General features: G+C 51.8%; 1 protein-coding gene across 6 annotated transcripts in view; it reads right to left on the bottom strand.

Moving 5' to 3' along the window:
* Positions 1-27,364, bottom strand: part of CSTF2 (cleavage stimulation factor subunit 2) — a 348,937-nt gene that overhangs the window by 17,669 nt on the left and 303,904 nt on the right. For all 6 annotated transcript variants that reach the window (XM_069213200.1, XM_069213209.1, XM_069213218.1 and 3 more), the window contains one exon: positions 27,217-27,342. In XM_069213200.1, the coding sequence (XP_069069301.1) occupies positions 27,220-27,342 (123 nt within the window). In that variant the 3' untranslated portion in view covers positions 27,217-27,219. The remainder of the gene's footprint in view (positions 1-27,216; positions 27,343-27,364) is intronic.

The raw sequence follows: 27,364 nt of genomic DNA, 5'->3' as shown, positions 1-27,364 counted from the left end.
AGTAGCCAAGGCCCTCATTGGTATCTTTACCAGAGTGGGTTTCCCTAAGGAGGTGGTGTCTGACAGAGGTACCAACTTCATGTCAGCATACCTAAAACACATGTGGAATGAGTGTGGAGTGACTTACAAATTCACTACACCATACCATCCACAAACTAATGGCTTAGTTGAGAGATTCAACAAGACATTAAAAGGCATGATCATGGGGCTCCCAGAAAAACTCAAAAGGAGATGGGATGTCCTCTTGCCATGTCTGCTTTTTGCTTACAGAGAGGTGCCACAGAAGGGAGTAGGATTCTCACCCTTTGAACTTCTGTTTGGCCACCCTGTAAGGGGACCACTTGCTCTTGTTAAAGAAGGCTGGGAGAGACCTCTTCATGAGCCTAAACAAGACATAGTGGACTATGTACTTGGCCTTCGCTCTAGAATGGCAGAGTACATGGAAAAGGCAACCAAAAACCTTGAGGCCAGCCAACAGCTCCAGAAGTTTTGGTATGACCAAAAGGCTGCACTGGTTGAGTTCCAACCAGGACAGAAGGTCTGGGTTCTGGAGCCTGTGGCTCCCAGAGCACTCCAGGACAAATGGAGTGGCCCTTACCCAGTGCTAGAAAGGAAGAGTCAGGTCACCTACCTGGTGGACCTGGGCACAAGCAGGAGCCCCAAGAGGGTGATCCATGTGAACCGTCTTAAGCTCTTCCATGACAGGGCTGATGTGAATCTGTTGATGGTAACAGATGAGGATCAGGAGGCAGAGAGTGAACCTCTCCCTGATCTTCTGTCATCAGACCCAAAAGATGGCTCAGTAGATGGAGTGATCTACTCAGACACCCTCTCTGGCCAACAGCAAGCTGATTGTAGGAGAGTCCTACAACAGTTTCCTGAACTCTTCTCCTTAACCCCTGGTCAGACACACCTGTGTACCCATGATGTGGACACAGGAGACAGCATGCCTGTCAAGAACAACATTTTTAGACAGTCTGACCATGTTAAGGAAAGCATCAAGGTGGAAGTCCACAAGATGCTGGAATTGGGAGTAATTGAGCGCTCTGACAGCCCCTGGGCTAGCCCAGTGGTCTTAGTCCCCAAACCTCACACCAAAGATGGAAAGAAAGAGATGAGGTTTTGTGTGGACTACAGAGGGCTCAATTCTGTCACCAAGACAGATGCTCATCCAATTCCTAGAGCTGATGAGCTCATAGATAAATTAGGTGCTGCCAAATTCTTAAGTACCTTTGACTTGACAGCAGGGTACTGGCAAATAAAAATGGCACCTGGAGCAAAAGAGAAAACAGCATTCTCCACACCTGATGGGCATTATCAGTTTACTGTTATGCCCTTTGGTTTAAAGAATGCCCCTGCCACCTTCCAAAGGTTGGTGAATCAAGTCCTTGCTGGCTTGGAGTCCTTTAGCACAGCTTATCTTGATGATATTGCTGTCTTTAGCTCCACCTGGCAGGATCACCTGGTCCACCTGAAGAAGGTTTTGAAGGCTCTGCAATCTGCAGGCCTCTCTATCAAGGCATCCAAATGCCAGATAGGGCAGGGAACTGTGGTTTACTTGGGACACCTTGTAGGTGGAGGCCAAGTTCAGCCACTCCAACCCAAGATCCAGACTATTCTGGACTGGGTAGCTCAAAAACCCAGACTCAAGTCAGGGCATTCCTTGGCTTGACTGGGTACTACAGGAGGTTTGTGAAGGGATATGGATCCATTGTGACAGCCCTCACTGAACTCACCTCCAAGAAAATGCCCAAGAAAGTGAACTGGACTGTAGAATGCCAACAGGCCTTTGACACCCTGAAACAAGCAATGTGCTCAGCACCAGTTCTAAAAGCTCCAGATTATTCTAAGCAGTTCATTGTGCAGACAGATGCCTCTGAACATGGGATAGGGGCAGTTTTGTCCCAAACAAATGATGATGGCCTTGACCAGCCTGTTGCTTTCATTAGCAGGAGGTTACTCCCCAGGGAGCAGCGTTGGAGTGCCATTGAGAGGGAGGCCTTTGCTGTGGTTTGGTCCCTGAAGAAGCTGAGACCATACCTCTTTGGGACTCACTTCCTAGTTCAAACTGACCACAGACCTCTCAAATGGCTGATGCAAATGAAAGGTGAAAATCCTAAACTGTTGAGGTGGTCCATCTCCCTACAGGGAATGGACTTTATAGTGGAACACAGACCTGGGACTGCCCATGCCAATGCAGATGGCCTTTCCAGGTTCTTCCACTTAGAAAATGAAGACTCTCTTGGGAAAGGTTAGTCTCATCCTCTTTCGTTTGGGGGGGGGGTTGTGTAAGGAAATGCCTCCTTGGCATGGTTGCCCCCTGACTTTTTGCCTTTGCTGATGCTATGTTTACAATTGAAAGTGTGCTGAGGCCTGCTAACCAGGCCCCAGCACCAGTGTTCTTTCCCTAACCTGTACTTTTGTATCCACGATTGGCAGACCCTGGCATCCAGATAAGTCCCTTGTAACTGGTACTTCTAGTACCAAGGGCCCTGATGCCAAGGAAGGTCTCTAAGGGCTGCAGCATGTCTTATGCCACCCTGGAGACCTCTCACTCAGCACAGACACACTGCTTGCCAGCTTGTGTGTGCTAGTGAGGACAAAACGAGTAAGTCGACATGGCACTCCCCTCAGGGTGCCATGCCAGCCTCTCACTGCCTATGCAGTATAGGTAAGACACCCCTCTAGCAGGCCTTACAGCCCTAAGGCAGGGTGCACTATACCATAGGTGAGGGTACCAGTGCATGAGCATGGTACCCCAACAGTGTCTAAACAAAACCTTAGACATTGTAAGTGCAGGGTAGCCATAAGAGTATATGGTCTGGGAGTTTGTCAAACACGAACTCCACAGCACCATAATGGCTACACTGAAAACTGGGAAGTTTGGTATCAAACTTCTCAGCACAATAAATGCACACTGATGCCAGTGTACATTTTATTGAAAAATACACCCCAGAGGGCACCTTAGAGGTGCCCCCTGAAACTTAACCGACTGTCTGTGTAGGCTGACTAGTTCCAGCAGCCTGCCACACCAGAGACATGTTGCTGGCCCCATGGGGAGAGTGCCTTTGTCACTCTGAGGCCAGTAACAAAGCCTGCACTGGGTGGAGATGCTAACACCTCCCCCAGGCAGGAACTGTGACACCTGGCGGTGAGCCTCAAAGGCTCACCCCTTTGTCACAGCCCAGCAGGGCACTCCAGCTTAGTGGAGTTGCCCGCCCCCTCCGGCCACGGCCCCCACTTTTGGCGGCAAGGCTGGAGGGAACAAAGAAAGCAACAAGGAGGAGTCACTGGCCAGTCAGGACAGCCCCTAAGGTGTCCTGAGCTGAGGTGACTAACTTTTAGAAATCCTCCATCTTGCAGATGGAGGATTCCCCCAATAGGGTTAGGATTGTGACCCCCTCCCCTTGGGAGGAGGCACAAAGAGGGTGTACCCACCCTCAGGGCTAGTAGCCATTGGCTACTAACCCCCCAGACCTAAACACGCCCTTAAATTTAGTATTTAAGGGCTACCCTGAACCCTAGAAAATTAGATTCCTGCAAACTACAAGAAGAAGGACTGCCTAGCTGAAAACCCCTGCAGAGGAAGACCAGAAGACGACAACTGCCTTGGCTCCAGAAACTCACCGGCCTGTCTCCTGCCTTCCAAAGAACTCTGCTCCAGCGACGCCTTCCAAGGGACCAGCGACCTCTGAATCCTCTGAGGACTGCCCTGCTTCGAAAAAGACAAGAAAGTCCAGAGGACAGCGGACCTGCTCCAAAAAGACTGCAACTTTGTTTCAAGGAGCAGCTTTAAAGACCCTGCAATCTCCCCGCAAATAGCGTGAGACTTGCAACACTGCACCCGGCGACCCCGACTCGGCTGGTGGAGAACCAACACCTCAGGGAGGACCCCCGGACTACTCTCCGACTGTGAGTACCAAAACCTGTCCCCCCTGAGCCCCCACAGCGCCGCCTGCAGAGGGAATCCCGAGGCTTCCCCTGACCGCGACTCTCTGAAACCTAAGTCCCGACGCCTGGAAAGGACCCTGCACCCGCAGCCCCCAGGACCTGAAGGACCGGACTTTCACTGGAGAAGTGACCCCCAGGAGTCCCTCTCCCTTGCCCAAGTGGAGGTTTCCCCGAGGAAGCCCCCCCCTTGCCTGCCTGCAGCGCTGAAGAGATCCGTTGATCTCTCATAGACTAACATTGCGAACCCGACGCTTGTTTCTACACTGCACCCGGCCGCCCCCGCGCTGCTGAGGGTGAAATTTCTGTGTGGGCTTGTGTCCCCCCCGGTGCCCTACAAAACCCCCCTGGTCTGCCCTCCGAAGACGCGGGTACTTACCTGCAAGCAGACCGGAACCGGGGCACCCCCTTCTCTCCATTCTAGCCTATGCGTTTTGGGCACCACTTTGAACTCTGCACCTGACCGGCCCTGAGCTGCTGGTGTGGTAACTTTGGGGTTGCTCTGAACCCCCAACGGTGGGCTACCTTGGACCAAGAACTGAACCCTGTAAGTGTCTTACTTACCTGGTAAAACTAACAAAAACTTACTTCCCCCAGGAACTGTGAAAATTGCACTAAGTGTCCACTTTTAAAATAGCTATTTGTGAATAACTTGAAAAGTATACATGCAATTGAAATGATTCAAAGTTCCTAATGTACTTACCTGCAATACCTTTCAAACAAGATATTACATGTTAAATTTGAACCTGTGGTTCTTAAAATAAACTAAGAAAATATATTTTTCTATAACAAAACCTATTGGCTGGATTTGTCTCTGAGTGTGTGTACCTCATTTATTGTCTATGTGTATGTACAACAAATGCTTAACACTACTCCTTGGATAAGCCTACTGCTCGACCACACTACCACAAAATAGAGCATTAGTATTATCTCTTTTTACCACTATTTTACCTCTAAGGGGAACCCTTGGACTCTGTGCATGCTATTCCTTACTTTGAAATAGCACATACAGAGCCAACTTCCTACACCTGCTAACCAGGCCCCAGCACCAGTGTTCTTTCCCTAACCTGTACTTTTGTTTCCACAATTGGCACACCGTGGCATCCAACTAAGTCCCTTGTCACTGCTACCAAGGGCCCTGATGCCAGGGAAGGTCTCTAAGGGCTGCAGCATGTCTTATGCCACCCTGGGGACCCCTCACTCAGCACAGACACACTGCTTGCCAGCTTGTGTGTGCTAGTGGGGATAAAACGACTAAGTCGACATGGCACTCCCCTCAGGGTGCCATGCCAACCTCACACTGCCTATGTAGTATAGATAAGTCACCCCTCTAGCAGGCCTTACAGCCCTAAGGCAGGGTGCACTATACCATAGGTGAGGGCATAAGTGCATGAGCACTTATGCCCCTACAGTTTCTAAGCAAAACCTTAGACATTGTAAGTGCAGGGTAGCCATAAGAGTATATGGTCTGGGAGTCTGTCATGCACGAACTCCACAGCACCATAATGGCTACACTGAAAACTGGGAAGTTTGGTATCAAACTTCTCAGCACAATAAATGCACACTGATGCCAGTGTATATTATATTGTAACATACATCTCAGAGGGCACCTTAGAGGTGCCCCCTGAAACCTTAACCGACTATCCGTGTAGGCTGACTAGTTTTAGCAGCCTGCCACACTCGAGACATGTTGCTGGCCACATGGGGAGAGTGTCTTTGTCACTCTGTGGCTAGTAACAAAGCCTATACTGGGTGGAGGTGCTTTACACCTCCCCCTGCAGGAACTGTAACACCTGGCGGTGAGCCTCAAAGGCTCACCCCCTTTGTTACAGCACCCCAGGGCACTCCAGCTAGTGGAGTTGCCCGCCTCCTCCGGCCACGGCCCCACTTTTGGCGGCAAGGCCGGAGGAGATAATGAGAAAAACAAGAAGGAGTCACTGGCCAGTCAGGACAGCCCCTAAGGTGTCCTGAGCTGAGGTGACTAACTTTTAGAAATCTTCCATCTTGCAGATGGAGGATTCCCCCAATAGGATTAGGGATGTGCCCCCCTCCCCTCAGGGAGGAGGCACAAAGAGGGTGTACCCACCCTCAGGGCTAGTAGCCATTGGCTACTAACCCCCCAGACCTAAACACACCCCTAAATTCAGTATTTAGGGGCTCCCCAGAACCTAGGAACTCAGATTCCTGCAACCTAAGAAGAAGAGGACTGTTAAGCTGAAAAACCCTGCAGAGAAGACGGAGACACCAACTGCTTTGGCCCCAGCTCTACCGGCCTGTCTCCCCACTTCTAAAGACACTGCTCCAGCGACGCTCTCCCCAGGGACCAGCGACCTCTGAAGCCTCAGAGGACTGCCCTGCAACTAGAAGGACCAAGAACTCCCGAGGACAGCAGCTCTGTTCACCAAAGACTGCAACTTTACAACAAAGGAGCAACTTTGAAACAACTTGCGTTTCCCGCCGGAAGCGTGAGACTTGACACTCTGCACCCGACGCCCCCGGCTCGACTTGTGGAGAACTATCACTTCAGGGAGGACTCCCCGGCGACTGCGAGACCGTGAGTAGCCGGAGTTGACCCCCCTGACCCCCCCCCCCCCCCCACAGCGACGCCTGCAGAGGGAATCCCGAGGCTCCCCCTGACCGCGACTGCCTGCTTCAAAGTACCCGACGCCTGGTAGGGACACTGCACCCGCAGCCCCCAGGACCTGAAGGATCCGACCACCAGTGCAGGAGCGACCCCTAGGTGGCCCTCTCCCTTGCCCCGAGGAGCCCCCACCTTGCCTGCATCGCTGAAGAGACCCCTTGGTCTCCCATTGCTTTCTATTACAAACCCAACGCTTGTTTGCACACTGCACCCGGCCGCCCCCGCGCCGCTGATGGTGTACTTTCTGTGTGGACTTGTGTCCCCCCCGGTGCCCTACAAAACCCCCCTGGTCTGCCCTCTGAAGACGCGGGTACTTACCTGCTGGCAGACTGGAACCGGGGTACCCCCTTCTCCATTGAAGCCTATGCGTTTTGGGCACCACTTTGACCTCTGCACCTGACCGGCCCTGAGCTGCTGGTGTGGTAACTTTGGGGTTGCTCTGAACCCCCAACGGTGGGCTACCTTGGACCCCAACTTGAACCCCGTAGGTGGTTTACTTACCTGCAAAAACTAAAACTATTACTCCCCCAGGAACTGTTGAAAATTGCATCAAGTGTCTACTTTTAAAATAGATATATGTGATTTATGTGAAAACTGTATATGCTATTTTGCTAATTCAAAGTTCCTAAAGTACCTACCTGCAATACCTTTCATTTGAAGTATTACATGTAAATCTTGAACCTGTGGTTCTTAAAATAAATTAAGAAAATATATTTTTCTATACAAAAACCTATTGGCCTGGAATTGTCTCGGAGTGTGTGTGTTCCTCATTTATTGCTTGTGTGTGTACAACAAATGCTTAACACTACTCCTTTGATAAGCCTACTGCTCGACCACACTACCACAAAATAGAGCATGAGTATTATCTCTTTTTGCCACTATCTTACCTCTAAGGGGAACCCTTGGACTCTGTGCATACTATTCCTTACTTTGAAATAGTGCATACAGAGCCAACTTCCTACACCATGCCAATGCAGATGGCCTTTCCAGGTTCTTCCACTTAGTAAATGAAGACTCTCTTGGGAAAGGTTAGTCTCATCCTCTTTCGTTTGGGGGTGGGGAGGGTTGTGTAAGGAAATTCCTCCTTGGCATGGTTACCCCCTAACATTTTGCCTTTGCTGATGCTAAGTTATGATTTGAAAGTGTGCTGGGACCCTGCTAACCAGGCCCCAGCACTAGTGTTCTTTCCCTAAACTGTACCTTTGTCTCCACAACTGGCACAACCCTGGCACTCAGGTAAGTCCCTTGTAACTGGTACCCTTGGTACCAAGGGCCCTGATGCCAGGGAAGGTCTCTAAAGGCTGCAGTATGTCTTATGCCACCCTGGGGACCCCTCACTCAGCACATGCACACTGCCTCTCACCTTGTGTGTGCTGGTGGCGAGAAAATGTCTACGTCGACATGGCACTCCCCTCAGAGTGCCATGCCAACCTCATACTGCCTGTGGCATAGGTAAGTCACCCCTCTAGCAGGCCTTACAGCCCTTAGGCAGGGTGCACTATACCACAGGCGAGGGCATATGTGCATGAACACTGTGCCCCTACAGCGTCTAAGGAAAACCTTAGACGTTGTAAGTGCAGGGTAGCCATAAGAGTATATGGTATGGGAGTTTGTCAACCACAAACTCCACAGTTCCATAATGGCTACACTGAAAACTGGGAAGTTTGGTATCAAACTTCTCAGCACAATAAATGCACACTGATGCCAGTGTGCAATTTATTGTAACATACACCCAGAGGGCATCTTAGAAAAGCCCCCTGAATAACTACCCGACTTCTAGTGTAGGCTGACCAGTTTCTGCCAGCCTGCCACACACCAGACATGTTGCTGGCCACCTGGGGAGAGTGCCTTTGTCACTCTGTGGCCAGGAGCAAAGCCTGTACTGGGTGGAGGTGCTTCACACCTCCCCCTGCAGGAACTGTAACACCTGGCGGTGAGCCTCAAAGGCTCACCCCTTTCGTTACAGTGCCCCAGGCCATCCCAGCTAGTGGAAATGCCCGCCTGTAAAGAAATGGCTCCCTGTTGCAGTTACCCCCCACTTTTTGCCTGATACTGATGCTGACTTGACTGAGAAGTGTGCTGGGACCCTGCTAACCAGGCCCCAGCACCAGTGTTCTTTCACCTAAAATGTACCATTGTTTCCACAATTGGCGCAACCCTGGCACCCATGTAAGTCCCTTGTAACTGGTACCCCTGGTACCAAGGGCCCTGATGCCAGGGAAGGTCTCTAAGGGCTGCAGCATGTATTATGCCACCCTAGAGACCCCTCACTCAGCACAGACACACTGCTTACCAGCTTGTGTGTGCTAGTGAGAACAAAATCGGTAAGTCGACATGGCACTCCCCTCAGGGTGCCATGCCAGCCTCTCACTGCCTATGCAGTATAGGTAAGACACCCCTCTAGCAGGCCTTACAGCCCTAAGGCAGGGTGCACTATACCATAGGTGAGGGTACCAGTGCATGAGCACTGTGCCCCTACAGTGTCTAAGCAAAACCTTAGACATTGTAAGTGCAGGGTAGCCATAAGAGTATATGGTCTGGGAGTCTGTTTTACACGAACTCCACAGCACCATAATGGCTACACTGAAAACTGGGATGTTTGGTATCAAACTTCTCAGCACAATAAATGCACACTGATGCCAGTGTACATTTTATTGTAAAATACACCACAGAGGGCACCTTAGAGGTGCCCCCTGAAACTTAACCGACTATCTGTGTAGGCTGACTGGTTCCAGCCACACTAGAGACATGTTGCTGGCCCCATGGGGAGAGTGCCTTTGTCACTCTGAGGCCAGTAACAAAGCCTGCACTGGGTGGAGATGCTAACACCTCCCCCAGGCAGGAGCTGTAACACCCTTTGTCACAGCACCGCAGGACACTCCAGCTAGTGGAGTTGCCCGCCCCCTCCGGCCCCGGCCCCCACTTTTGGCGGCAAGGCCGGAGAAAATAATGAGAATAACAAGGAGGAGTCACTGGCCAGTCAGGACAGCCCCTAAGGTGTCCTGAGCTGAGGTGACTAACTTTTAGAAATCTTGCAGATGGAGGATTCCCCCAATAGGATTAGGGATGTGACCCCCTCCCCTTGGGAGGAGGCACAAAGAGGGTGTACCCACCCTCAGGGCTAGTAGCCATTGGCTACTAACCCCCCAGACCTAAACACGCCCTTAAATTTAGTATTTAAGGGCTCTCCCTGAACCTAGAAACTAGATTCCTGCAAACTACAAGAAGGACTGCCTAGCTGAAAACCCCTGCAGAGGAAGACCAGAAGATGGAGGATTTCTAAAAGTTAGAGTCACTTCAGCTCAGGACACCTTAGGGGCTGTCCTGACTGGCCAGTGACTCCTCCTTGTGGCTTTCTTTGTTCCCTCCAGCCTTGCCGCCAAAAGTGGGGGCCGTGGCCGGAGGGGGCGGGCAACTCCACTAAGCTGGAGTGCCCTGCTGGGCTGTGACAAAGGGGTGAGCCTTTGAGGCTCACCGCCAGGTGTTACAGCTCCTGCCTGGGGGAGGTGTTAGCATCTCCACCCAGTGCAGGCTTTGTTACTGGCCTCAGAGTGACAAAGGCACTCTCCCCATGGGGCCAGCAACATGTCTCTAGTGTGGCAGGCTGCTGGAACCAGTCAGCCTACACAGATAGTCGGTTAAGTTTCAGGGGGCACCTCTAAGGTGCCCTCTGTGGTGTATTTTACAATAAAATGTACACTGGCATCAGTGTGCATTTATTGTGCTGAGAAGTTTGATACCAAACTTCCCAGTTTTCAGTGTAGCCATTATGGTGCTGTGGAGTTCGTGTAAAACAGACTCCCAGACCATATACTCTTATGGCTACCCTGCACTTACAATGTCTAAGGTTTTGCTTAGACACTGTAGGGGCACAGTGCTCATGCACTGGTGCCCTCACCTATGGTATAGTGCACCCTGCCTTAGGGCTGTAAGGCCTGCTAGAGGGGTGACTTATCTATACTGCATAGGCAGTGTGAGGTTGGCATGGCACCCTGAGGGGAGTGCCATGTCGACTTACTCGTTTTGTCCTCACCAGCACACACAAGCTGGCAAGCAGTGGGTCTGTGCTGAGTGAGGGGTCCCCAGGGTGGCATAAGATATGCTGCAGCCCTTGGAGACCTTCCCTGGCATCAGGGCCCTTGGTACCAGGGGTACCAGTTACAAGGGACTTACCTGGATGCCAGGGTGTGCCAATTGTGAAAACAAAAGTACAGGTTAGGGAAAGAACACTGGTGATGGGGCCTGGTTAGCAGGTGTAAAGAAATGGCTCCCTGTTGCAGTTACCCCCCACTTTTTGCCTGATACTGATGCTGACTTGACTGAGAAGTGTGCTGAGACCCTGCTAACCAGGCCCCAGCACCAGTGTTCTTTCACCTAAAATGTACCATTGTCTCCACAATTGGCACAACCCTGGCATCCAGGTAAGTCCCTTGTAACTGGTACCCCTGGTACCAAGGGCCCTGATGCCAGGAAGGTCTCTAAGGGCTGCAGCATGTCTTATGCTACCCTAGGGACCCCTCACTCAGCACAGACACACTGCTTGCCAGCTTGTGTGTGCTAGTGAGGAGAAAATGACTAAGTCGACATGGCACTCCCCTCAGGGTGCCATGCCAAGCTCACACTGCCTGTGGCATAGGTAAGTCACCCCTCTAGCAGGCCTTACAGCCCTAAGGCAGGGTGCACTATACCACAGGTGAGGGCATAGGTGCATGAGCACTATGCCCCTACAGTGTCTAAACAAAACCTTAGACATTGTAAGTGCAGGGTAGCCATAAGAATATATGGTCTGGGAGTCTGTCAAAAACGAACTCCACAGCTCCATAATGGCTACACTGAATACTGGGAAGTTTAGTATCAAACTTCTCAGAATAATAAACCCACACTGATGCCAGTGTTGGATTTATTAAAAAATGCACACAGAGGGCATCTTAGAGATACCCCCTGTATTTTACCCAATTGTTCAGTGCAGGACTGACTGGTCTGTGCCAGCCTGCTGCTGAGAGACGAGTTTCTGACCCAATGCGGTGAGAGCCTTTGTGCTCTCTGAGGACAGAAACAAAGCCTGCTCTGGGTGGAGGTGCTTCACACCTCCCCCCTGCAGGAACTGTAACACCTAGCAGTGAGCTTCAAAGGCTCAAGCTTCGTGTTACAGTGCCCCAGGGCAATCCAGCTAGTGGAGATGCCCGCCCCCTGGACACAGCCCCCACTTTTGGCGGCAAGTCCAGGAGAGATAATGAGAAAAACAAGGAGTCGTCACTGGCCAGTCAGGACAGCCCCTAAGGTGTCCTGATCTGAGGTGACTCAGACTTTTAGAAATCCTCCATCTTGGTTTTGGAGGATTCCCCCAATAGGAATAGGGATGTGACCCCCTCCCCTCAGGGAGGAGGCACAAAGAGGGTGTAGCCACCCTCAAGGACAGTAGCCATTGGCTACTGCCCTCCCTGACCTAAACACACCCCTAAATTCTGTATTTAGGGGCTCCCCTGAACCTAGGAACTCAGATTCCTGAAACTACAAGAAGAAGAGGACTGCTGAGCTGAAAGACCCCTGCAGAAGAAGAAAAGAAGACACCAACTGCTTTGGCCCCAGACCTACCGGCCTGTCTCCTGCCTTCTAAAGAAACCTGCTCCAGCGACGCTTTCCCCAGGACCAGCGACCTCTGAATCCTCAGAGGACTGCCCTGCTTCAAGAAAGACAAGAAACTCCCGAGAACAGCGGCCCTGCTCCAAAAAGACTGCAACTTTGTTACAGAGGAGCAGATTTAAAGACCCCTGCAAATCCCCGCAAGAAGCGTGAGACTTGCAACACTGCACCCGACGATCCCGACTCGACTGGTGGAGAACCAACACCTCATGGAGGACCCTCCGGCGACTCCGAGACTGTGAGTAACCAAAGTTGTCCCCCCTGAGCCCCCACAGCGACGCCTGCAGAGGGAATCCCCAGGATCCCCCTGACCGCGACTGCCTGACTCTAAAATCCCGACGGCTGGAAAAGACCCTGCACCTGCAGCCCCCAGCACCTGAAGGATCGGAACTCCAGTGCAGGAGTGACCCCCAGGAGGCCCTCTCCCTTGCCCAGGTGGTGGCTACCCCGAGGAGCCCCCCCCTTTCCTGCCTGCACCGCTGAAGAGACCCCTTGGTCTCCCATTGACTCCCATTGGAAACCCGACGCTTGTTTCTACACTGCACCCGGCCGCCCCGCGCTGCTGAGGGTGTACTTTTTGTGTGGACTTGTGTCCCCCACGGTGCCCTACAAAACCCCCCTGGTCTGCCCTCCGAAGACGCGGGTACTTACCTGCTGGCAGACCGGAACCGGGGCACCCCCTTCTCTCCATTGAAGCCTATGTGTTTCGGGCACCTCTTTGACCTCTGCACCTGACCGGCCCTGAGCTGGTGGTGTGGTAACTTTGGGGTTGCTCTGAACACCCAACGGTGGGCTACCTTGGACCCAAAACTGAACCCTGTAGGTGGGTTACTTACCTGCAAAAACTAACAATACTTTACCTCCCCCAGGAACTGTGAAAATTGCACGGTGTCCACTTTTAAAACAGCTATTTGTGTTTTATGTGAAAAGTATATATGCTAATGTAATTATTCAAAGTTCCTAAAGTACTTACCTGCAATACCTTTCAAATGAGATATTACATGTAGAATTTGAACCTGTGGTTCCTAAAATAAACTAAGAAAATATATTTTTCTATAACAAAACCTATTGGCTGGATTTTCTCTGAGTGTGTGTTCCTCATTTATTGCCTGTGTGTATGTACAACAAATGCTTAACACTACTCCTTTGATAAGCCTACTGCTCGACCACAATACCACAAAATAGAGCATTAGAATTATCTCTTTTTGCCACTATCTTACCTCTAAGGGGAACCCTTGGACTCTGTGCATACTATTCCTTACTTTGAAATAGTGCATACAGAGCCAACTTCCTACACCGCCCCTGGCCACTGCCCCCACTTTTGGCAGAAAGGTTGGCGGAGATAATGAGAAAAACAATGAGGATTCACCCACCAGTCAGGACAGCTCCTAAGGTGCCCTGAGCTGAGGTGACCCCTGCCTTGAGAAATCCTCCATCTTCAATCAATCAATCAATCAATAATATTTATAAAGCGCGCTACTCACCCGTGAGGGTCTCAAGGCGCTAGGGGAGGGGGTTACTGCTGCTCGAAGAGCCAGGTTTTGAGCTGCCTCCGGAATGCGAGGTGGTCCTGAGGTTGGCGGGGAGGGAGTTCCAAGTCTTGGCCGCCAGGTAGGAGAAGGATTTCCCACCTGCCGTTGTGCGGCGGATGCGAGGGACGGCGGCGAGTGCGAGGTTGGCGGAGCGAAGTTGACGGGTGGGTGTGTAGAAACCGAGGTGACGGTTGAGGTATTAGGGTCCCTTGTTGTGGAGGGCTTTGTGGGCGTGGGTGAGGAGCCTGAAGGTGATCCTTTTGTTGACGGGTAGCCAGTGCAGGTGTCTCAGGTGGGCGGAGATGTAGCTGTTGCGGGGTATGTCGAGGATGAGGCGGGCGGAGGCGTTTTGTATTTGCTTAAGACGTTTCTTGAGTTTTGCGGTGGTCCCTGCGTATAGGATGTTTCAATAGTCCAGGCAGCTTGTGACGAGGGTGTGGGTCACAGATTTTTTTGGTGTCGGCGGGGATCCAGCGGAAGATCTTTCAGAGCATGCGGAGAGTGAGGAAGCAGGAAGATGATACGGCGTTGACTTGTTTGGTCATGGTGAGAAGCGGGTCCAGGATGAATCAGACGTTGCATGAGTGGTCTGAGGGGGTTGGTGCGGTGCCTAGGGCCGTGGGCCACCAAGAGTTGTCCCAGGCGGACGGGGTGTTTCCGAGGATGAGGACTTCCGTTTTGTCTGAGTTCAGTTTCAGACGGCTGAGTTTCTTCCATTCTGTGACGTCTTTCATTCCATCCTGCAGGTTGGTCTTGGCGATGGTAGGGTCCTTGGTGAGGGAAAGTATCAGCTGGGTGTCGTCGGCGTAGGAGATGATGTTGATGTTGTGTTTGCGTGTGATGTCGGCGAGGGGGCTCATGTAGACATTGAAGAGAGTTGGGCTGAGCGAGGAGCCCTGTGGGACGCCGCAGATGATCTCGGTGGGGTCCGAGCGGAACGGCGGAGGTAGACTCTTTGGGAGCGGTTAGAGAGGAAAGAGGTGATCCAGTCCAGGGCCTGTCCTTGGATACCGGTGGAGCGTAGGCGGGATATTAGGGTTCGGTGGCAGACGGTGTTGAAGGCAGCCGAGAGGTCGAGGAGGATGAGGGAGGCTGTTTCTCCGTTGTCCAGCAGAGTTCTGATGTCATCGGTGACTGCAATGAGGGCGGTTTCTGTGCTGCGGTTGGCTCGGAATCCGGACTGTGAGGGGTCGAGTAGGTTGTTGTCTTCAAGGAATTTGGTCAGTTGCTTGTTGACGGTCTTCTCAATGACTTTGGCAGGGAAGGGGAGGAGCGAGATGGGGCGTAAGTTCTTCAGGTCGCTGGGGTCCGCCGTAGGTTTCTTCAGGAGAGCGTTGACTTTCGCGTGTTTCCAGCTCTCGTGGAAGGTGGCAGAAGCAAATGAGCTGTTGATGATGGTCTGGAGATAAGGGGCGATGATGTCGTCGGCTTTGTTGAAGATGAAGTGGGGGCAGGGGACCGAGGGGGCACCGGAGTTGATGGTGTTCATGGTAGTTTTGGTCTCTTCCGCGCTGATGTGTGTCCAGGCGTTGAGGGTGATGGCTGGGGCTGTGGGTTCTGTGGTGGTTGGCAGGGTCTGAGGACCGAAGCTGTCGTGTAGGTCGGTGATCTTTTGATGGAAGAAGGTAGCGAGGGAGTTGCAGAGATCTTGTGAGGGCGTGATGGAGTTGGAGTTGGCGTTAGGGTTGGAGAGCTCTTTGACGATGTTGAAGAGTTCTTTGCTGTTGTGAGTGTTCTTGTCCAGTCTGTCTTTGAAGTATGTTCTTTTGGTGGCGCGGATCAGCTGATGGTGTTCGCGGGTGGCGTTTTTGAGGGCGGACATGTTTTCTACGGTGTGGTCTTTCTGCCAGGCTTTCTCGAGGGTACGGCAGGTTTTTTTGGATTCCTTGAGGGTGTCTGTGAACCACTGAGGTTTCCTGGAGTTGGTCTGTCTTGGGAGGCGTCTGAGGGGTGCAAGGTTGTCCGCGCAGTTGGTGATCCAATGTGTGAGGCTGAGGGCTGCGTTGTTGGCGTCGGTGGAGATGGTAGGTTGGTTGTAGCTGAGAGTGGAGAGTAGCTGTTCTGTGGAGATTTTTTTCCAATGTCTGCGTGGGATGGGTTGTGTGCGGAGGTGGAGAGTCTTGCGTCTGAAGGTGAAGTGGACACATCTGTGGTCGGTCCAGTGTATTACGGAGGAGTGGCTGAAGGATACGTGGTTGCTGGCGGAGAAGATGGGGTCGAGCGTGTGTCCGGCGATGTGGGTGGGGGTGTTCACCAGTTGCTTGAGACCGAGGTTGGCAGGGTGGTGGTGTTGTTGGTGTCATTGTTCTGCTCCAGGTGGAAGTTGAGGTCTCCGAGGAGGATGCAGTCCGGCGAGGCTAGGGCGTGCGGGGAGATGAAGTCAGCGATGGATTCGCTGAAGAGGGCGCGTGGTCCAGGGGGTCTGTAGATGAGAGTTCCTCTGAGGGTGGTCCTGGGGTCGGTGTGGATCTGGAAGTGCATGTGTTCGGCGGCGAGGGGGGTGTCTTCGGTGGAAGTGGTGACGTTGATGGAGTCCTTGAATAGGATGGCGATTCCTCCTCCGACTTGGTTGGTGAGGTCTCTCCTGGTGATCTTGTAGCCGTCGGGGATGGCTATGCCGATGTCGGGGCAGAGGAGGCGTTCATCCAGGTCTCAGTGATGAAGGCGACGTCCGGTGGAGTCCAGGAGGTCCCATAGTTCAATGGCGTGCTTGTGGACGGAGCGTGCGTTGATGAGGATGCATTTGAGGTGGGTATTGGCGCATGGGCTGGCGGGCGGGGTGCGGTCGCCGTGGAAGGTGTGCTTGCAGGTAAGGCATGCGAAGGGTCCATGAGTGCGTTTCGGGTTGGCTTGGAAGCAGGTTCTAGAGCGTCCCGGGTTGAGTGCATGGAGGGAGGTGGGGTCGTAGCGGCGCTGCGGGGTTTGGGAGTGCTGGGGGCCAGGGGTCATGGCGCTGGGCGCGGTCCAGACACGGACGGGCTTGCCTTTGGCGCGGCCGCCATGAGAGGGAGGAGGGGGGAGGCGGGGTCAGCTGGGGGCAGGAGGCGGGGCGACGAATGGGAGCAGGGGGGGCGGGGCCGAACGGGTGGTGGCGGCGGGAAAGCAGAGGGTGGGTGTAAGGAAATGCCTCCTTGGCATGGTTGCCCCCTGACTTTTTGCCTTTGCTGATGCTATGTTTACAATTGAAAGTGTGCTGAGGCCTGCTAACCAGGCCCCAGCACCAGTGTTCTTTCCCTAACCTGTACTTTTGTATCCACAATTGGCAGACCCTGGCATCCAGATAAGTCCCTTGTAACTGGTACTTCTAGTACCAAGAGCCCTGATGCCAAGGAAGGTCTCTAAGGGCTGCAGCATGTCTTATGCCACCCTGGAGACCTCTCACTCAGCACAGACACCCTGCTTGCCAGCTTGTGTGTGCTAGTGAGGACAAAACGAGTAAGTCGACATGGCACTCCCCTCAGGGTGCCATGCCAGCCTCTCACTGCCTATGCAGTATAGGTAAGACACCCCTCTAGCAGGCCTTACAGCCCTAAGGCAGGGTGCACTATACCATAGGTGAGGGTACCAGTGCATGAGCATGGTACCCCTACAGTGTCTAAACAAAACCTTAGACATTGTAAGTGCAGGGTAGCCATAAGAGTATATGGTCTGGGAGTCTGTCAAACACGAACTCCACAGCACCATAATGGCTACACTGAAAACTGGGAAGTTTGGTATCAAACTTCTCAGCACAATAAATGCACACTGATGCCAGTGTACATTTTATTGTAAAATACACCACAGAGGGCACCTTAGAGGTGCCCCCTGAAACTTAACCGACTATCTGTGTAGGCTGACTAGTTCCAGCAGCCTGCCACACTAGAGACATGTTGCTGGCCCCATGGGGAGAGTGCCTTTGTCACTCTGAGGCCAGTAACAAAGCCTGCACTGGGTGGAGATGCTAACACCTCCCCCAGGCAGGAGCTGTAACACCTGGCGGTGAGCCTCAAAGGCTCACCCCTTTGTCACAGCCCAGCAGGGCACTCCAGCTTAGTGGAGTTGCCCGCCCCCTCCGGCCACGGCCCCCACTTTTGGCGGCAAGGCTGGAGGGAACAAAGAAAGCCACAAGGAGGAGTCACTGGCCAGTCAGGACAGCCCCTAAGGTGTCCTGAGCTGAGGTGACTCTGACTTTTAGAAATCCTCCATCTTGCAGATGGAGGATTCCCCCAATAGGGTTAGGATTGTGACCCCCTCCCCTTGGGAGGAGGCACAAAGAGGGTGTACCCACCCTCAGGGCTAGTAGCCATTGGCTACTAACCCCCCAGACCTTAAACACGCCCTTAAATTTAGTATTTAAGGGCTACCCTGAACCCTAGAAAATTAGATTCCTGCAACTACAAGAAGAAGGACTGCCCAGCTGAAAACCCCTGCAGCGGAAGACCAGAAGACGACAACTGCCTTGGCTCCAGAAACTCACCGGCCTGTCTCCTGCCTTCCAAAGATCCTGCTCCAGCGACGCCTTCCAAAGGGACCAGCGACCTCGACATCCTCTGAGGACTGTCCCTGCTTCGAAAAGACAAGAAACTCCCGAGGACAGCGGACCTGCTCCAAGAAAAGCTGCAACTTTGTTTCCAGCAGCTTTAAAGAACCCTGCAAGCTCCCCGCAAGAAGCTTGAGACTTGCAACACTGCACCCGGCGACCCCGACTCGGCTGGTGGAGATCCGACACCTCAGGAGGGACCCCAGGACTACTCTGATACTGTGAGTACCAAAACCTGTCCCCCCTGAGCCCCCACAGCGCCGCCTGCAGAGGGAATCCCGAGGCTTCCCCTGACCACGACTCTTTGAATCCAAAATCCCGACACCTGGGAGAGACCCTGCACCCGCAGCCCCCAGGACCTGAAGGACCGGACTTTCACTGGAGAAGTGACCCCCAGGAGTCCCTCTCCCTTGCCCAAGTGGAGGTTTCCCCGAGGAACCCCCCCCTTGCCTGCCTGCAGCGCTGAAGAGATCCCGAGATCTCTCATAGACTAACATTGCGAACCCGACGCTTGTTTCTACACTGCACCCGGCCGCCCCCGCGCCGCTGAGGGTGAAATTTCTGTGTGGGCTTGTGTCCCCCCCGGTGCCCTACAAAACCCCCCTGGTCTGCCCTCCGAAGACGCGGGTACTTACCTGCAAGCAGACCGGAACCAGGGGCACCCCCTTCTCTCCATTCTAGCCTATGTGTTTTGGGCACCACTTTGAACTCTGCACCTGACCGGCCCTGAGCTGCTGGTGTGGTGACTTTGGGGTTGCTCTGAACCCCCAACGGTGGGCTACCTTGGACCAAGAACTAAGCCCTGTAAGTGTCTTACTTACCTGGTTAACCTAACAAATACTTACCTCCCCTAGGAACTGTGAAAATTGCACTAAGTGTCCACTTTTAAAACAGCTATTTGTGAATAACTTGAAAAGTATACATGCAATTTTGATGATTTGAAGTTCCTAAAGTACTTACCTGCAATACCTTTCGAATGAGATATTACATGTAGAATTTGAACCTGTGGTTCTTAAAATAAACTAAGAAAAGATATTTTTCTATACAAAAACCTATTGGCTGGATTTGTCTCTGAGTGTGTGTACCTCATTTATTGTCTATGTGTATGTACAACAAATGCTTAACACTACTCCTTGGATAAGCCTACTGCTCGACCACACTACCACAAAATAGAGTATTAGTATTATCTCTTTTTACCACTATTTTACCTCTAAGGGGAACCCTTGGACTCTGTGCATGCTATTCCTTACTTTGAAATAGCACATACAGAGCCAACTTCCTACAGTGGGGGTGGAGGGGTCAGATAGAAGGGAAGGGAAAGAAGAGAGGGAAGGGAAGAGATGGACTACAGAAGAAGAGATGAGTACAGAAGAAGAGAAGAACACAGAAGAAGAGAAGAGTACAGAAGAAGAAAAGAACACATGAGAGGAGAGGAACACAAAAGAAATGGACTACAGAAGGAGAAGAACACAGAAGAAGAAAAGAACACAAAGAAAATGCGGTGAGGAAGAAGAGCAGAACACGAGGAAAAAGCAGTGAGGAAGAGGAGCAGAACACAGAAGAAGAAAAGAACACGAAGGATGGGGTGCAGAAGAGGAGAAGAACACAGAAGAAGAAAAGAACACAAAGGATGGGGTGCAGAAGAGTAGAAGAACACAGAAGAAGAAAAGAACACGAAGGATGGGGTGCAGAAGAGGAGAAGAACACAGAAGAAGAAAAGAACACAAAGGATGGGGTGCAGAAGAGGAGAAGAACACAGAAGAAGAAAAGAACACGAAGGATGGGGTGCAGAAGAGGAGCAGAACACAGAAGAATAAAAGAACACGAAGGATGGGGTGCAGAGGAGGAGAAGAACACAGGTTGTAAAGAAATGGCTCCCTGTTGCAGTTACCCCCCACTTTTTGCCTGATACTGATGCTGACTTGACTGAGAAGTGTGCTGGGACCCTGCTAACCAGGCCCCAGCACCAGTGTTCTTTCACCTAAAATGTACCATTGTCTCCACAATTGGCACAACCCTGGCACCCAGGTAAGTCCCTTGTAACTGGTACCCCTGGTACCAAGGGCCCTGATGCCAGGGAAGGTCTCTAAGGGCTGCAGCATGTCTTATGCCACCCTAGGAACCCCTCACTCAGCACAGACACACTGCTTGCCAGCTTGTGTGTGCTGGTGGGGAGAAAATGACTAAGTCGACATGGCACTCCCCTCAGGGTGCCATGCCAACCTCACACTGACTGTGGCATAGGTAAGTCACCCCTCTAGCAGGCCTTACAGCCCTAAGGCAGGGTGCACTATACCACAGGTGAGGGCATAGGTGCATGAGCACTATGCCCCTACAGTGTCTAAGCAAAACCTTAGACATTGTAAGTGCAGGGTAGCCATAAGAGTATATGGTCTGGGAGTCTGTCAAAAACAAACTCCACAGATCCATTATGGCTACACTGAATACTGGGAAGTTTGGTATCAAACTTCTCAGAATAATAAACCCACACTGATGCCAGTGTTGGATTTATTAAAAAATGCACACAGAGGGCATCTTAGAGATGCCCCCTGTATTTTACCCAATTGTTCAGTGCAGGACTGACTGGTCTGTGCCAGCCTGCTGCTGAGAGACGAGTTTCTGACCCCATGCGGTGAGAGCCTTTGTGCTCTCTGAGGACAGAAACAAAGCCTGCTCTGGGTGGAGGTGTTTCACACCTTCCCCCTGCAGGAACTGTAACACCTAGCAGTGAGCTTCAAAGGCTCAAGCTTCGTGTTACAATGCCCCAGGGCACTCCAGCTAGTGGGGATGCCCGCCCCCTGGACACAGCCCCCACTTTTGGCGGCAAGTCCAGGAGAGATAATGAGAAAAACAAGGAGGAGTCACTGGCCAGTCAGGACAGCCCCTAAGGTGTCCTGAGCTGAGGTGACTCTGACTTTTAGAAATCCTCCATCTTGCAGATGGAGGATTCCCCCAATAGGGATAGGAATGTGACCCCCTCCACTTGGGAGGAGGCACAAAGAGGGTGTACCCACCCTCAGGGCTAGTAGCCATTGGCTACTAACCCCCCATACCTAAACACGCCCTTAAATGTAGTATTTAAGGGCTCCCCTGAACCTAAGAATTTAGATTCCTGCAACTTACAAGAAGAAGAGGACTGCTGCGCTGAAAACCCCTGCAGAAGAAGAAAGAAGACACCAACTGCTTTGGCCCCAATCCTACCGGCCTGTCTCCTGCCTTACAAAGAAACCTGCTCCAGCGACGCTTTCCCCAGGACCAGCGACTTCTGAATAATCAGAGGACTGCCCTGCTTCAAGAAAGACTAGAAACTCCCGAGGACAGCGGCCCTGTTCCAAAAAGACTGCAACTTTGTTACAGAGGAGCAGATTTAAAGACCCCTGCAAATCCCCGCAAGAAGCGTGAGACTTGCAACACTGCACCTGGTGACCCCAACTCGACTGGTGGAGAACCAACACCTCAGGGAGGACCCTCCGGCGAGACCGTGAGTAACCAAAGTTGTCCCCCCTGAGCCCCCACAGCGACGCCTGCAGAGGGAATCCCGAGGCTCCCCCTGACCGCGACTGCCTGACTCTAAAATCCCGACGGCTGGAAAAGACCCTGCACCCGCAGCCCCCAGCACCTGAAGGATCGGAACTCCAGTGCAGGAGTGACCCCCAGGAGGCCCTCTCCCTTGCCCAGGTGGTGACTACCCCGAGGAGCCCCCCCTCCCCCTTGCCTGCCGGCCCTGCTGAAGAGACCCCTTGGTCTCCCATTGACTCCCATTGGAAACCCGACGCTAGTTTGCACACTGCACCCGGCCGCCCCCGTGCTGCTGAGGGTGTACTTTTTGTGTGGACTCGTGTCCCCCCCCGTTGCCCTACAAACCCCCCCTGGTCTGCCCTCTGAAGACGTGGGTACTTACCTGCTGGCAGACCGGAACCGGGGCACGCCCTTCTCTCCATTGAAGCCTTTGTGTTTTGGGCACCTCTTTGACCTCTGCACCTGACCGGCCCTGAGCTGCTGGTGTGGTGACTTTGGGGTTGCTCTGAACCCCCAACGGTGGGCTACCTTGGAAGTTTGTGAAAGTTTGAATTAGAACCTAGAACTAGTTTTAGATTCTTAAAAAGTATTCCAACTTTTAGAAACATAATGTCTAGTACAGATGTGAATGTGGTGGAACTCGACACCACCCCTTACCTCCATCTTAAGGTGAGGGAGCTAAGGTCACTCTGTAAATTAAAGAAAATAACAATGGGCCCCAGACCTTCCAAACTACAGCTCCAGGAGCTTTTGGCAGAGTTTGAAAGAGCCAACCCCTCTGAGGATGGCAACACAGAGGATGAAGATAGTGACTTGGAGGAAAATTCCCCCCTACCAGTCCTATTTTGGGAGAACAGGGCCTCTCAAGCCCTGTCTCCAAACATAATACTCAGAGATGCTGTTCCCCTCACAGGAGGGACCAACTTCTCTGAAATCACTGAGGATAACTCCAGTGAAGAGGACATCCAGTTAGCCAGGATGGCCAAAAGATTGGCTTTGGAAAGACAGATCCTAGCCATAGAAAGGGAAAGACAAGAGATGGGCCTAGGACCCATCAATGGTGGCAGCAACATAACTAGGGTTAGAGATTCTCCTGACATGTTAAAAATCCCTAAAGTGATTGTGACTAAATATGAAGATGGTGATGACATCACCAAATGGTTCACAGCTTTTGAGAGGGCTTGTGTAACCAGAAAAGTGACCAGATCTCACTGGGGTGCTCTCCTTTGGGAAATGTTCACTGGAAAGTGTAGGGATAGACTCCTCACACTCTCTGGAAAAGATACAGAATCTTATGACCTCATGAAGGGTACCCTGATTGAGGGCTTTGGATTCTCCACTGAGGAGTATATAATTAGATTCAGGGGGGCTCAAAAATCCTTGAGAGCCAGACCTGGGTTGATTTTGTAGACTACTCAGTGAAAACACTGGATGGTTGGGTAACTGGAAATGAAGTGCATGACTATGTTGGGCTTTATAATTTGTTTATGAAAGAACACATTTTAAGTAACTGCTTCAATGAAAAGTTGCATCAGTATCTGGTAGACCTAGGACCAATTTCTCCCCAAGAATTGGGAAAGAAGGCAGACCACTGGGTCAAGACTAGAGTAACCAAAACTTCCACTGGGGGTGACCAAAAGAAAGGGGTTACAAAGCCTCCCCAGGAGAAAGTGGGTGACACTAGAAACAAAGAAAAAGAGTCCTCTGTAGGCCCCCAAAAACCAGACCAGGTGGGTGGGCCCCGAGACACAACCCAAAACAAAGGTGGGTACCAGGGTAAGAACTGGGATGCCACTAAGGCATGGTGCCATAACTGTAGACAGACAGAGCACCACACCAAGGACACTTCTCGTCCCAAAAACAACCCCCCTAGCAAAATCCCAGGGGTGACCAGTGTAGCCATTGGGGATGACTCCTCAGATGAGGAGGTCTTCATAGCCTTCAACTGGAAAAAGGGCCCAACAGGTGAGTTGGAGATTCCAGAGGGAAGTAGACACTTCCACCACCTACTGGTGAATGGAATCCCAGCCACTGCCCTGAGAGACACTTGTGCCAGTCACACTATTGTGCATGACAGGCTGGTGTTCTCAAACCAGTACATCCCAGGTGAGATGGCCAGAGTAAGAGTTAGCCCAGACAGGGTCACTGATAGGCCTGTGGCTTTTGTGCCCATAGAAGTGGGTGGGACTTTTAGCTGGAGAAGGGTGGTAGTCAGTACAGACCTCCCCCTTGATTGTCTCCTTGGAAATGACTACCCAGAGGTTAGTCAGAGCACAAGAGAGGACCTGGTCCAGTGCCAGTCCTCTCCCAAGGATTCTGGAGGTGCTACCCCTGCAGTAACTGCAAGTAGGCCCCAGAACAAAAAGAAAAGAAAACAGTGTAGGAAGGGTGGACAACCTTTAGCCAAGGTTCCAGCAAGCCAAGGAGATTCTGCTCCAGTAGGGGAGAACTCCATAAGTGGCACTGGTAAAGTCCAACCTGACCCACAAGAAGTCCTGGCTAGTCAGGCAACTGTTAAGGCTGAGTGGGTGGCTCCTCAGCTAACGGAAGAAAGAGTGGAAGAAGGGTGTTTACTACAAGATGTGGTAACCCCCCACTCTAATACAGCAGACAGGCACCCTGAACCCAAAGAAGCCTGCAACTTAGCTCCTTCCCTTGCAGGTGAAGAGCTAAAGGTGTGGTTCTGGGCACTGACAGCTGTCAGTGGCCTCTGCTGGGTGTTAGCCTTTATGGCTGCACTATCCTTGGCATGGTGGTCAGACCTCGTGCCAAATAGCAAGTTAGGCCCCCTGACCCTGTTGGTCATGGTGGGGTTACTCCAGCTCTGGGTAACCTCTTTAGGTAAGCTAGGGGTGACCCTGGCTAAAATAAGATTAGCAGAGGTGGATACCTCTAACCCCAAAATAGAGAGAATGGGTGAAGACATTAAAAGCACAGACAAGAGGCAATTCAGACTAGGTCCTATTACTGTGGAAGTGGGTCAGTTCCCCAGAGGGAATGACCTGAACAGGAGGATGTAAGGCAGAGTAGGCCCTGCAACAAACCAGCCTATTTCCTCTACTCTTCCTCGCCTGACAGACTAGGAAGACTCTCGCAGCTTTGGCTGAGCCTCCTGGCCTGTGGGCTGGGGGGGGCTTGTGTAAAGAAATGGCTCCCTGTTGCAGTTACCCCCCACTTTTTGCCTGATACTGATGCTGACTTGACTGAGAAGTGTGCTGGGACCCTGCTAACCAGGCCCCAGCACCAGTGTTCTTTCACCTAAAATGTACCATTGTCTCCACAATTGGCACAACCCTGGCACCCAGGTAAGTCCCTTGTAACTGGCACCCCTGGTACCAAGGGCCCTGATGCCAGGGAAGGTCTCTAAGGGCTGCAGCATGACTTATGCCACCCTAGGGACCCCTCACTCAGCACAGACACACTACTTGCCAGCTGGTAACTTTGTTACAGAGGAGCAGATTTAAAGACCCCTGCAAATCCCCGCAAGAAGTGTGAGACTTGCAACACTGCACCTGGCGACCCCAACTCGACTGGTGGAGAACCAACACCTCAGGGAGGACCCTCCGGTGACTCCAAGACTGTGAGTAACCTAAGTTGTCCCCCCTGAGCCCCCACAGCGACGCCTGCAGAGGGAATCCCGAGGCTCCCCCTGACCGCGACTGCCTGACTCTAAAATCCCGACGGCTGGAAAAGACCCTGCACCCGCAGCCCCCAGCACCTGAAGGATCGGAACTCCAGTGCAGGAGTGACCCCCAGGAGGCCCTCTCCCTTGCCCAGGTGGTGGCTACCCCGAGGAGCCCCCCCCCTTGCCTGCCCCACTGAAGAGACCCCTTGGTCTCCCGTTGACTCCCATTGGAAACACTGCACCCGGCCGCCCCCGCGCTGCTGAGGGTGTACTTTTTGTGTGGACTCGTGTCCCCCCCGGTGCCCTACAAAACCCCCCTGGTCTGCCCTCCGAAGACGCGGGTACTTACCTGCTGGCAGACCGGAACCGGGGCACCCCCTTCTCTCCATTGAAGCCTATGTGTTTTGGGCACCTCTTTGACCTCTGCACCTGAGCGGCCCTGAGCTGCTGGTATGGTGACTTTGGGGTTGCTCTGAACCCCCAACGGTGGGCTACCTTGGACCCAAATCTGAGCCCTGTAGGTGGGTTACTTACCTGCAAGAACTAACAATACTTTACCTCCCCCAGGAACTGTGAAAATTGCACTGTGTCCACTTTTAAAACAGCTAAATGTGTTTTCTGTAAAAAGTATATATGCTATTGTGATTATTCAAAGTCCCTAGAGTACTTACCTGCAATACCTTTCAAATGAGATATTACATGTAGAATTTGAACCTGTGGTTGTTAAAATAAACTAAGAAAATATATTTTTCTATAACAAAAACCTATTGGCTTGGAATTGTCTCAGTGTGTGTTCCTCATTTATTGCCTGTGTGTATGTACTCCTTTGATAAGCCTACTGCTCGACCACACTACCACAAAATAGAGCATTAGTATTATCTCTTTTTGCCACTATCTTACCTTTAAGGGGAACCCTTGGACTCTGTGCATGCTATTCCTTACTTTGAAATAGCACATAGAGAGCCAACTTCCTACACAGGTGAAGAGCAGAACACAAAGAAAATGGGCTACAGAAGAGGAGCAGAAGACGGAGGAAAATGGCTAGCAGAAGGAAGAGCAGAAAGCGAAGGGAAATGGACAGAGTGAGGACAGCAGGGGTACGAAGAAAAGTTGGAGGAGAGAGAGTTCAGGAGACAGAGGTGAGTAAAGAGGGGCTGGATGGGGGGGGGAGCGCAGGGAGTACTTACGGTTTTGCTGGGAGGTGGCAGGAGCCTGAGCAGGTGGAGCTGCAGCGGTGGGGGAAGCGACCTACCCTTGAGTTTGGAGGACTCCACCAATAGGATTAGGGATGTGAGGGAGAGGAACAATGAAGCCAGAAAAGAGCAAAGCAACGGCGTTGATCCGGAGCACATGTCTGAACCAGACGACAGAATGAAAACAATCTAACAATGGAGCTGATGACCGTGCATATTGAAGCAAGAAGTGGAGAAACATAACCTCAAGAAGAACTCTTCAAAGAAAAAAAACTTGCACATTTATCTGTGAAATATTTTTTTTTAACCCTGTGAAAAAAGGACATACGTTTAATGTCAAACTCCTCTAGTGAAATAACTTTGAAACAAGCAATATTCCCAAGTGTGCAGCTATGTGTCGAAGTTTCTAATAGGAAATAAATTACAAAACAACATTTCTATAGCATCTTGTTTTGATTTCAATAATACCATAATACTTAGAGTCTCTGCTGCACATGCCATTATGACTGTACTACAGAAACTGTGTACTCTCTCATCAACAACCTAATGAACAAAACGTTTGCTAACTTAGGTGTTCTCAAAAAAGTCAGACTCACCAATCACGGTGCACCCGTGGATTTCTGTATCTGCTCCTTCAAGATAAGGATGCTTTGTCTTTGTTCTGGTGGTAACATAGCGATCTGGTCTGGCGTTAACTGGAGAACCTGCATGATCAGTGCAGCCTACAGACAAAGGAGGGGAAGT

The sequence above is a fragment of the Pleurodeles waltl genome, chromosome 2_1 (genome assembly GCF_031143425.1).
Source record: "Pleurodeles waltl isolate 20211129_DDA chromosome 2_1, aPleWal1.hap1.20221129, whole genome shotgun sequence".
NCBI lineage: Eukaryota > Metazoa > Chordata > Amphibia > Caudata > Salamandridae > Pleurodeles > Pleurodeles waltl.
This window is presented reverse-complemented; position numbering and strand designations above follow the sequence as displayed.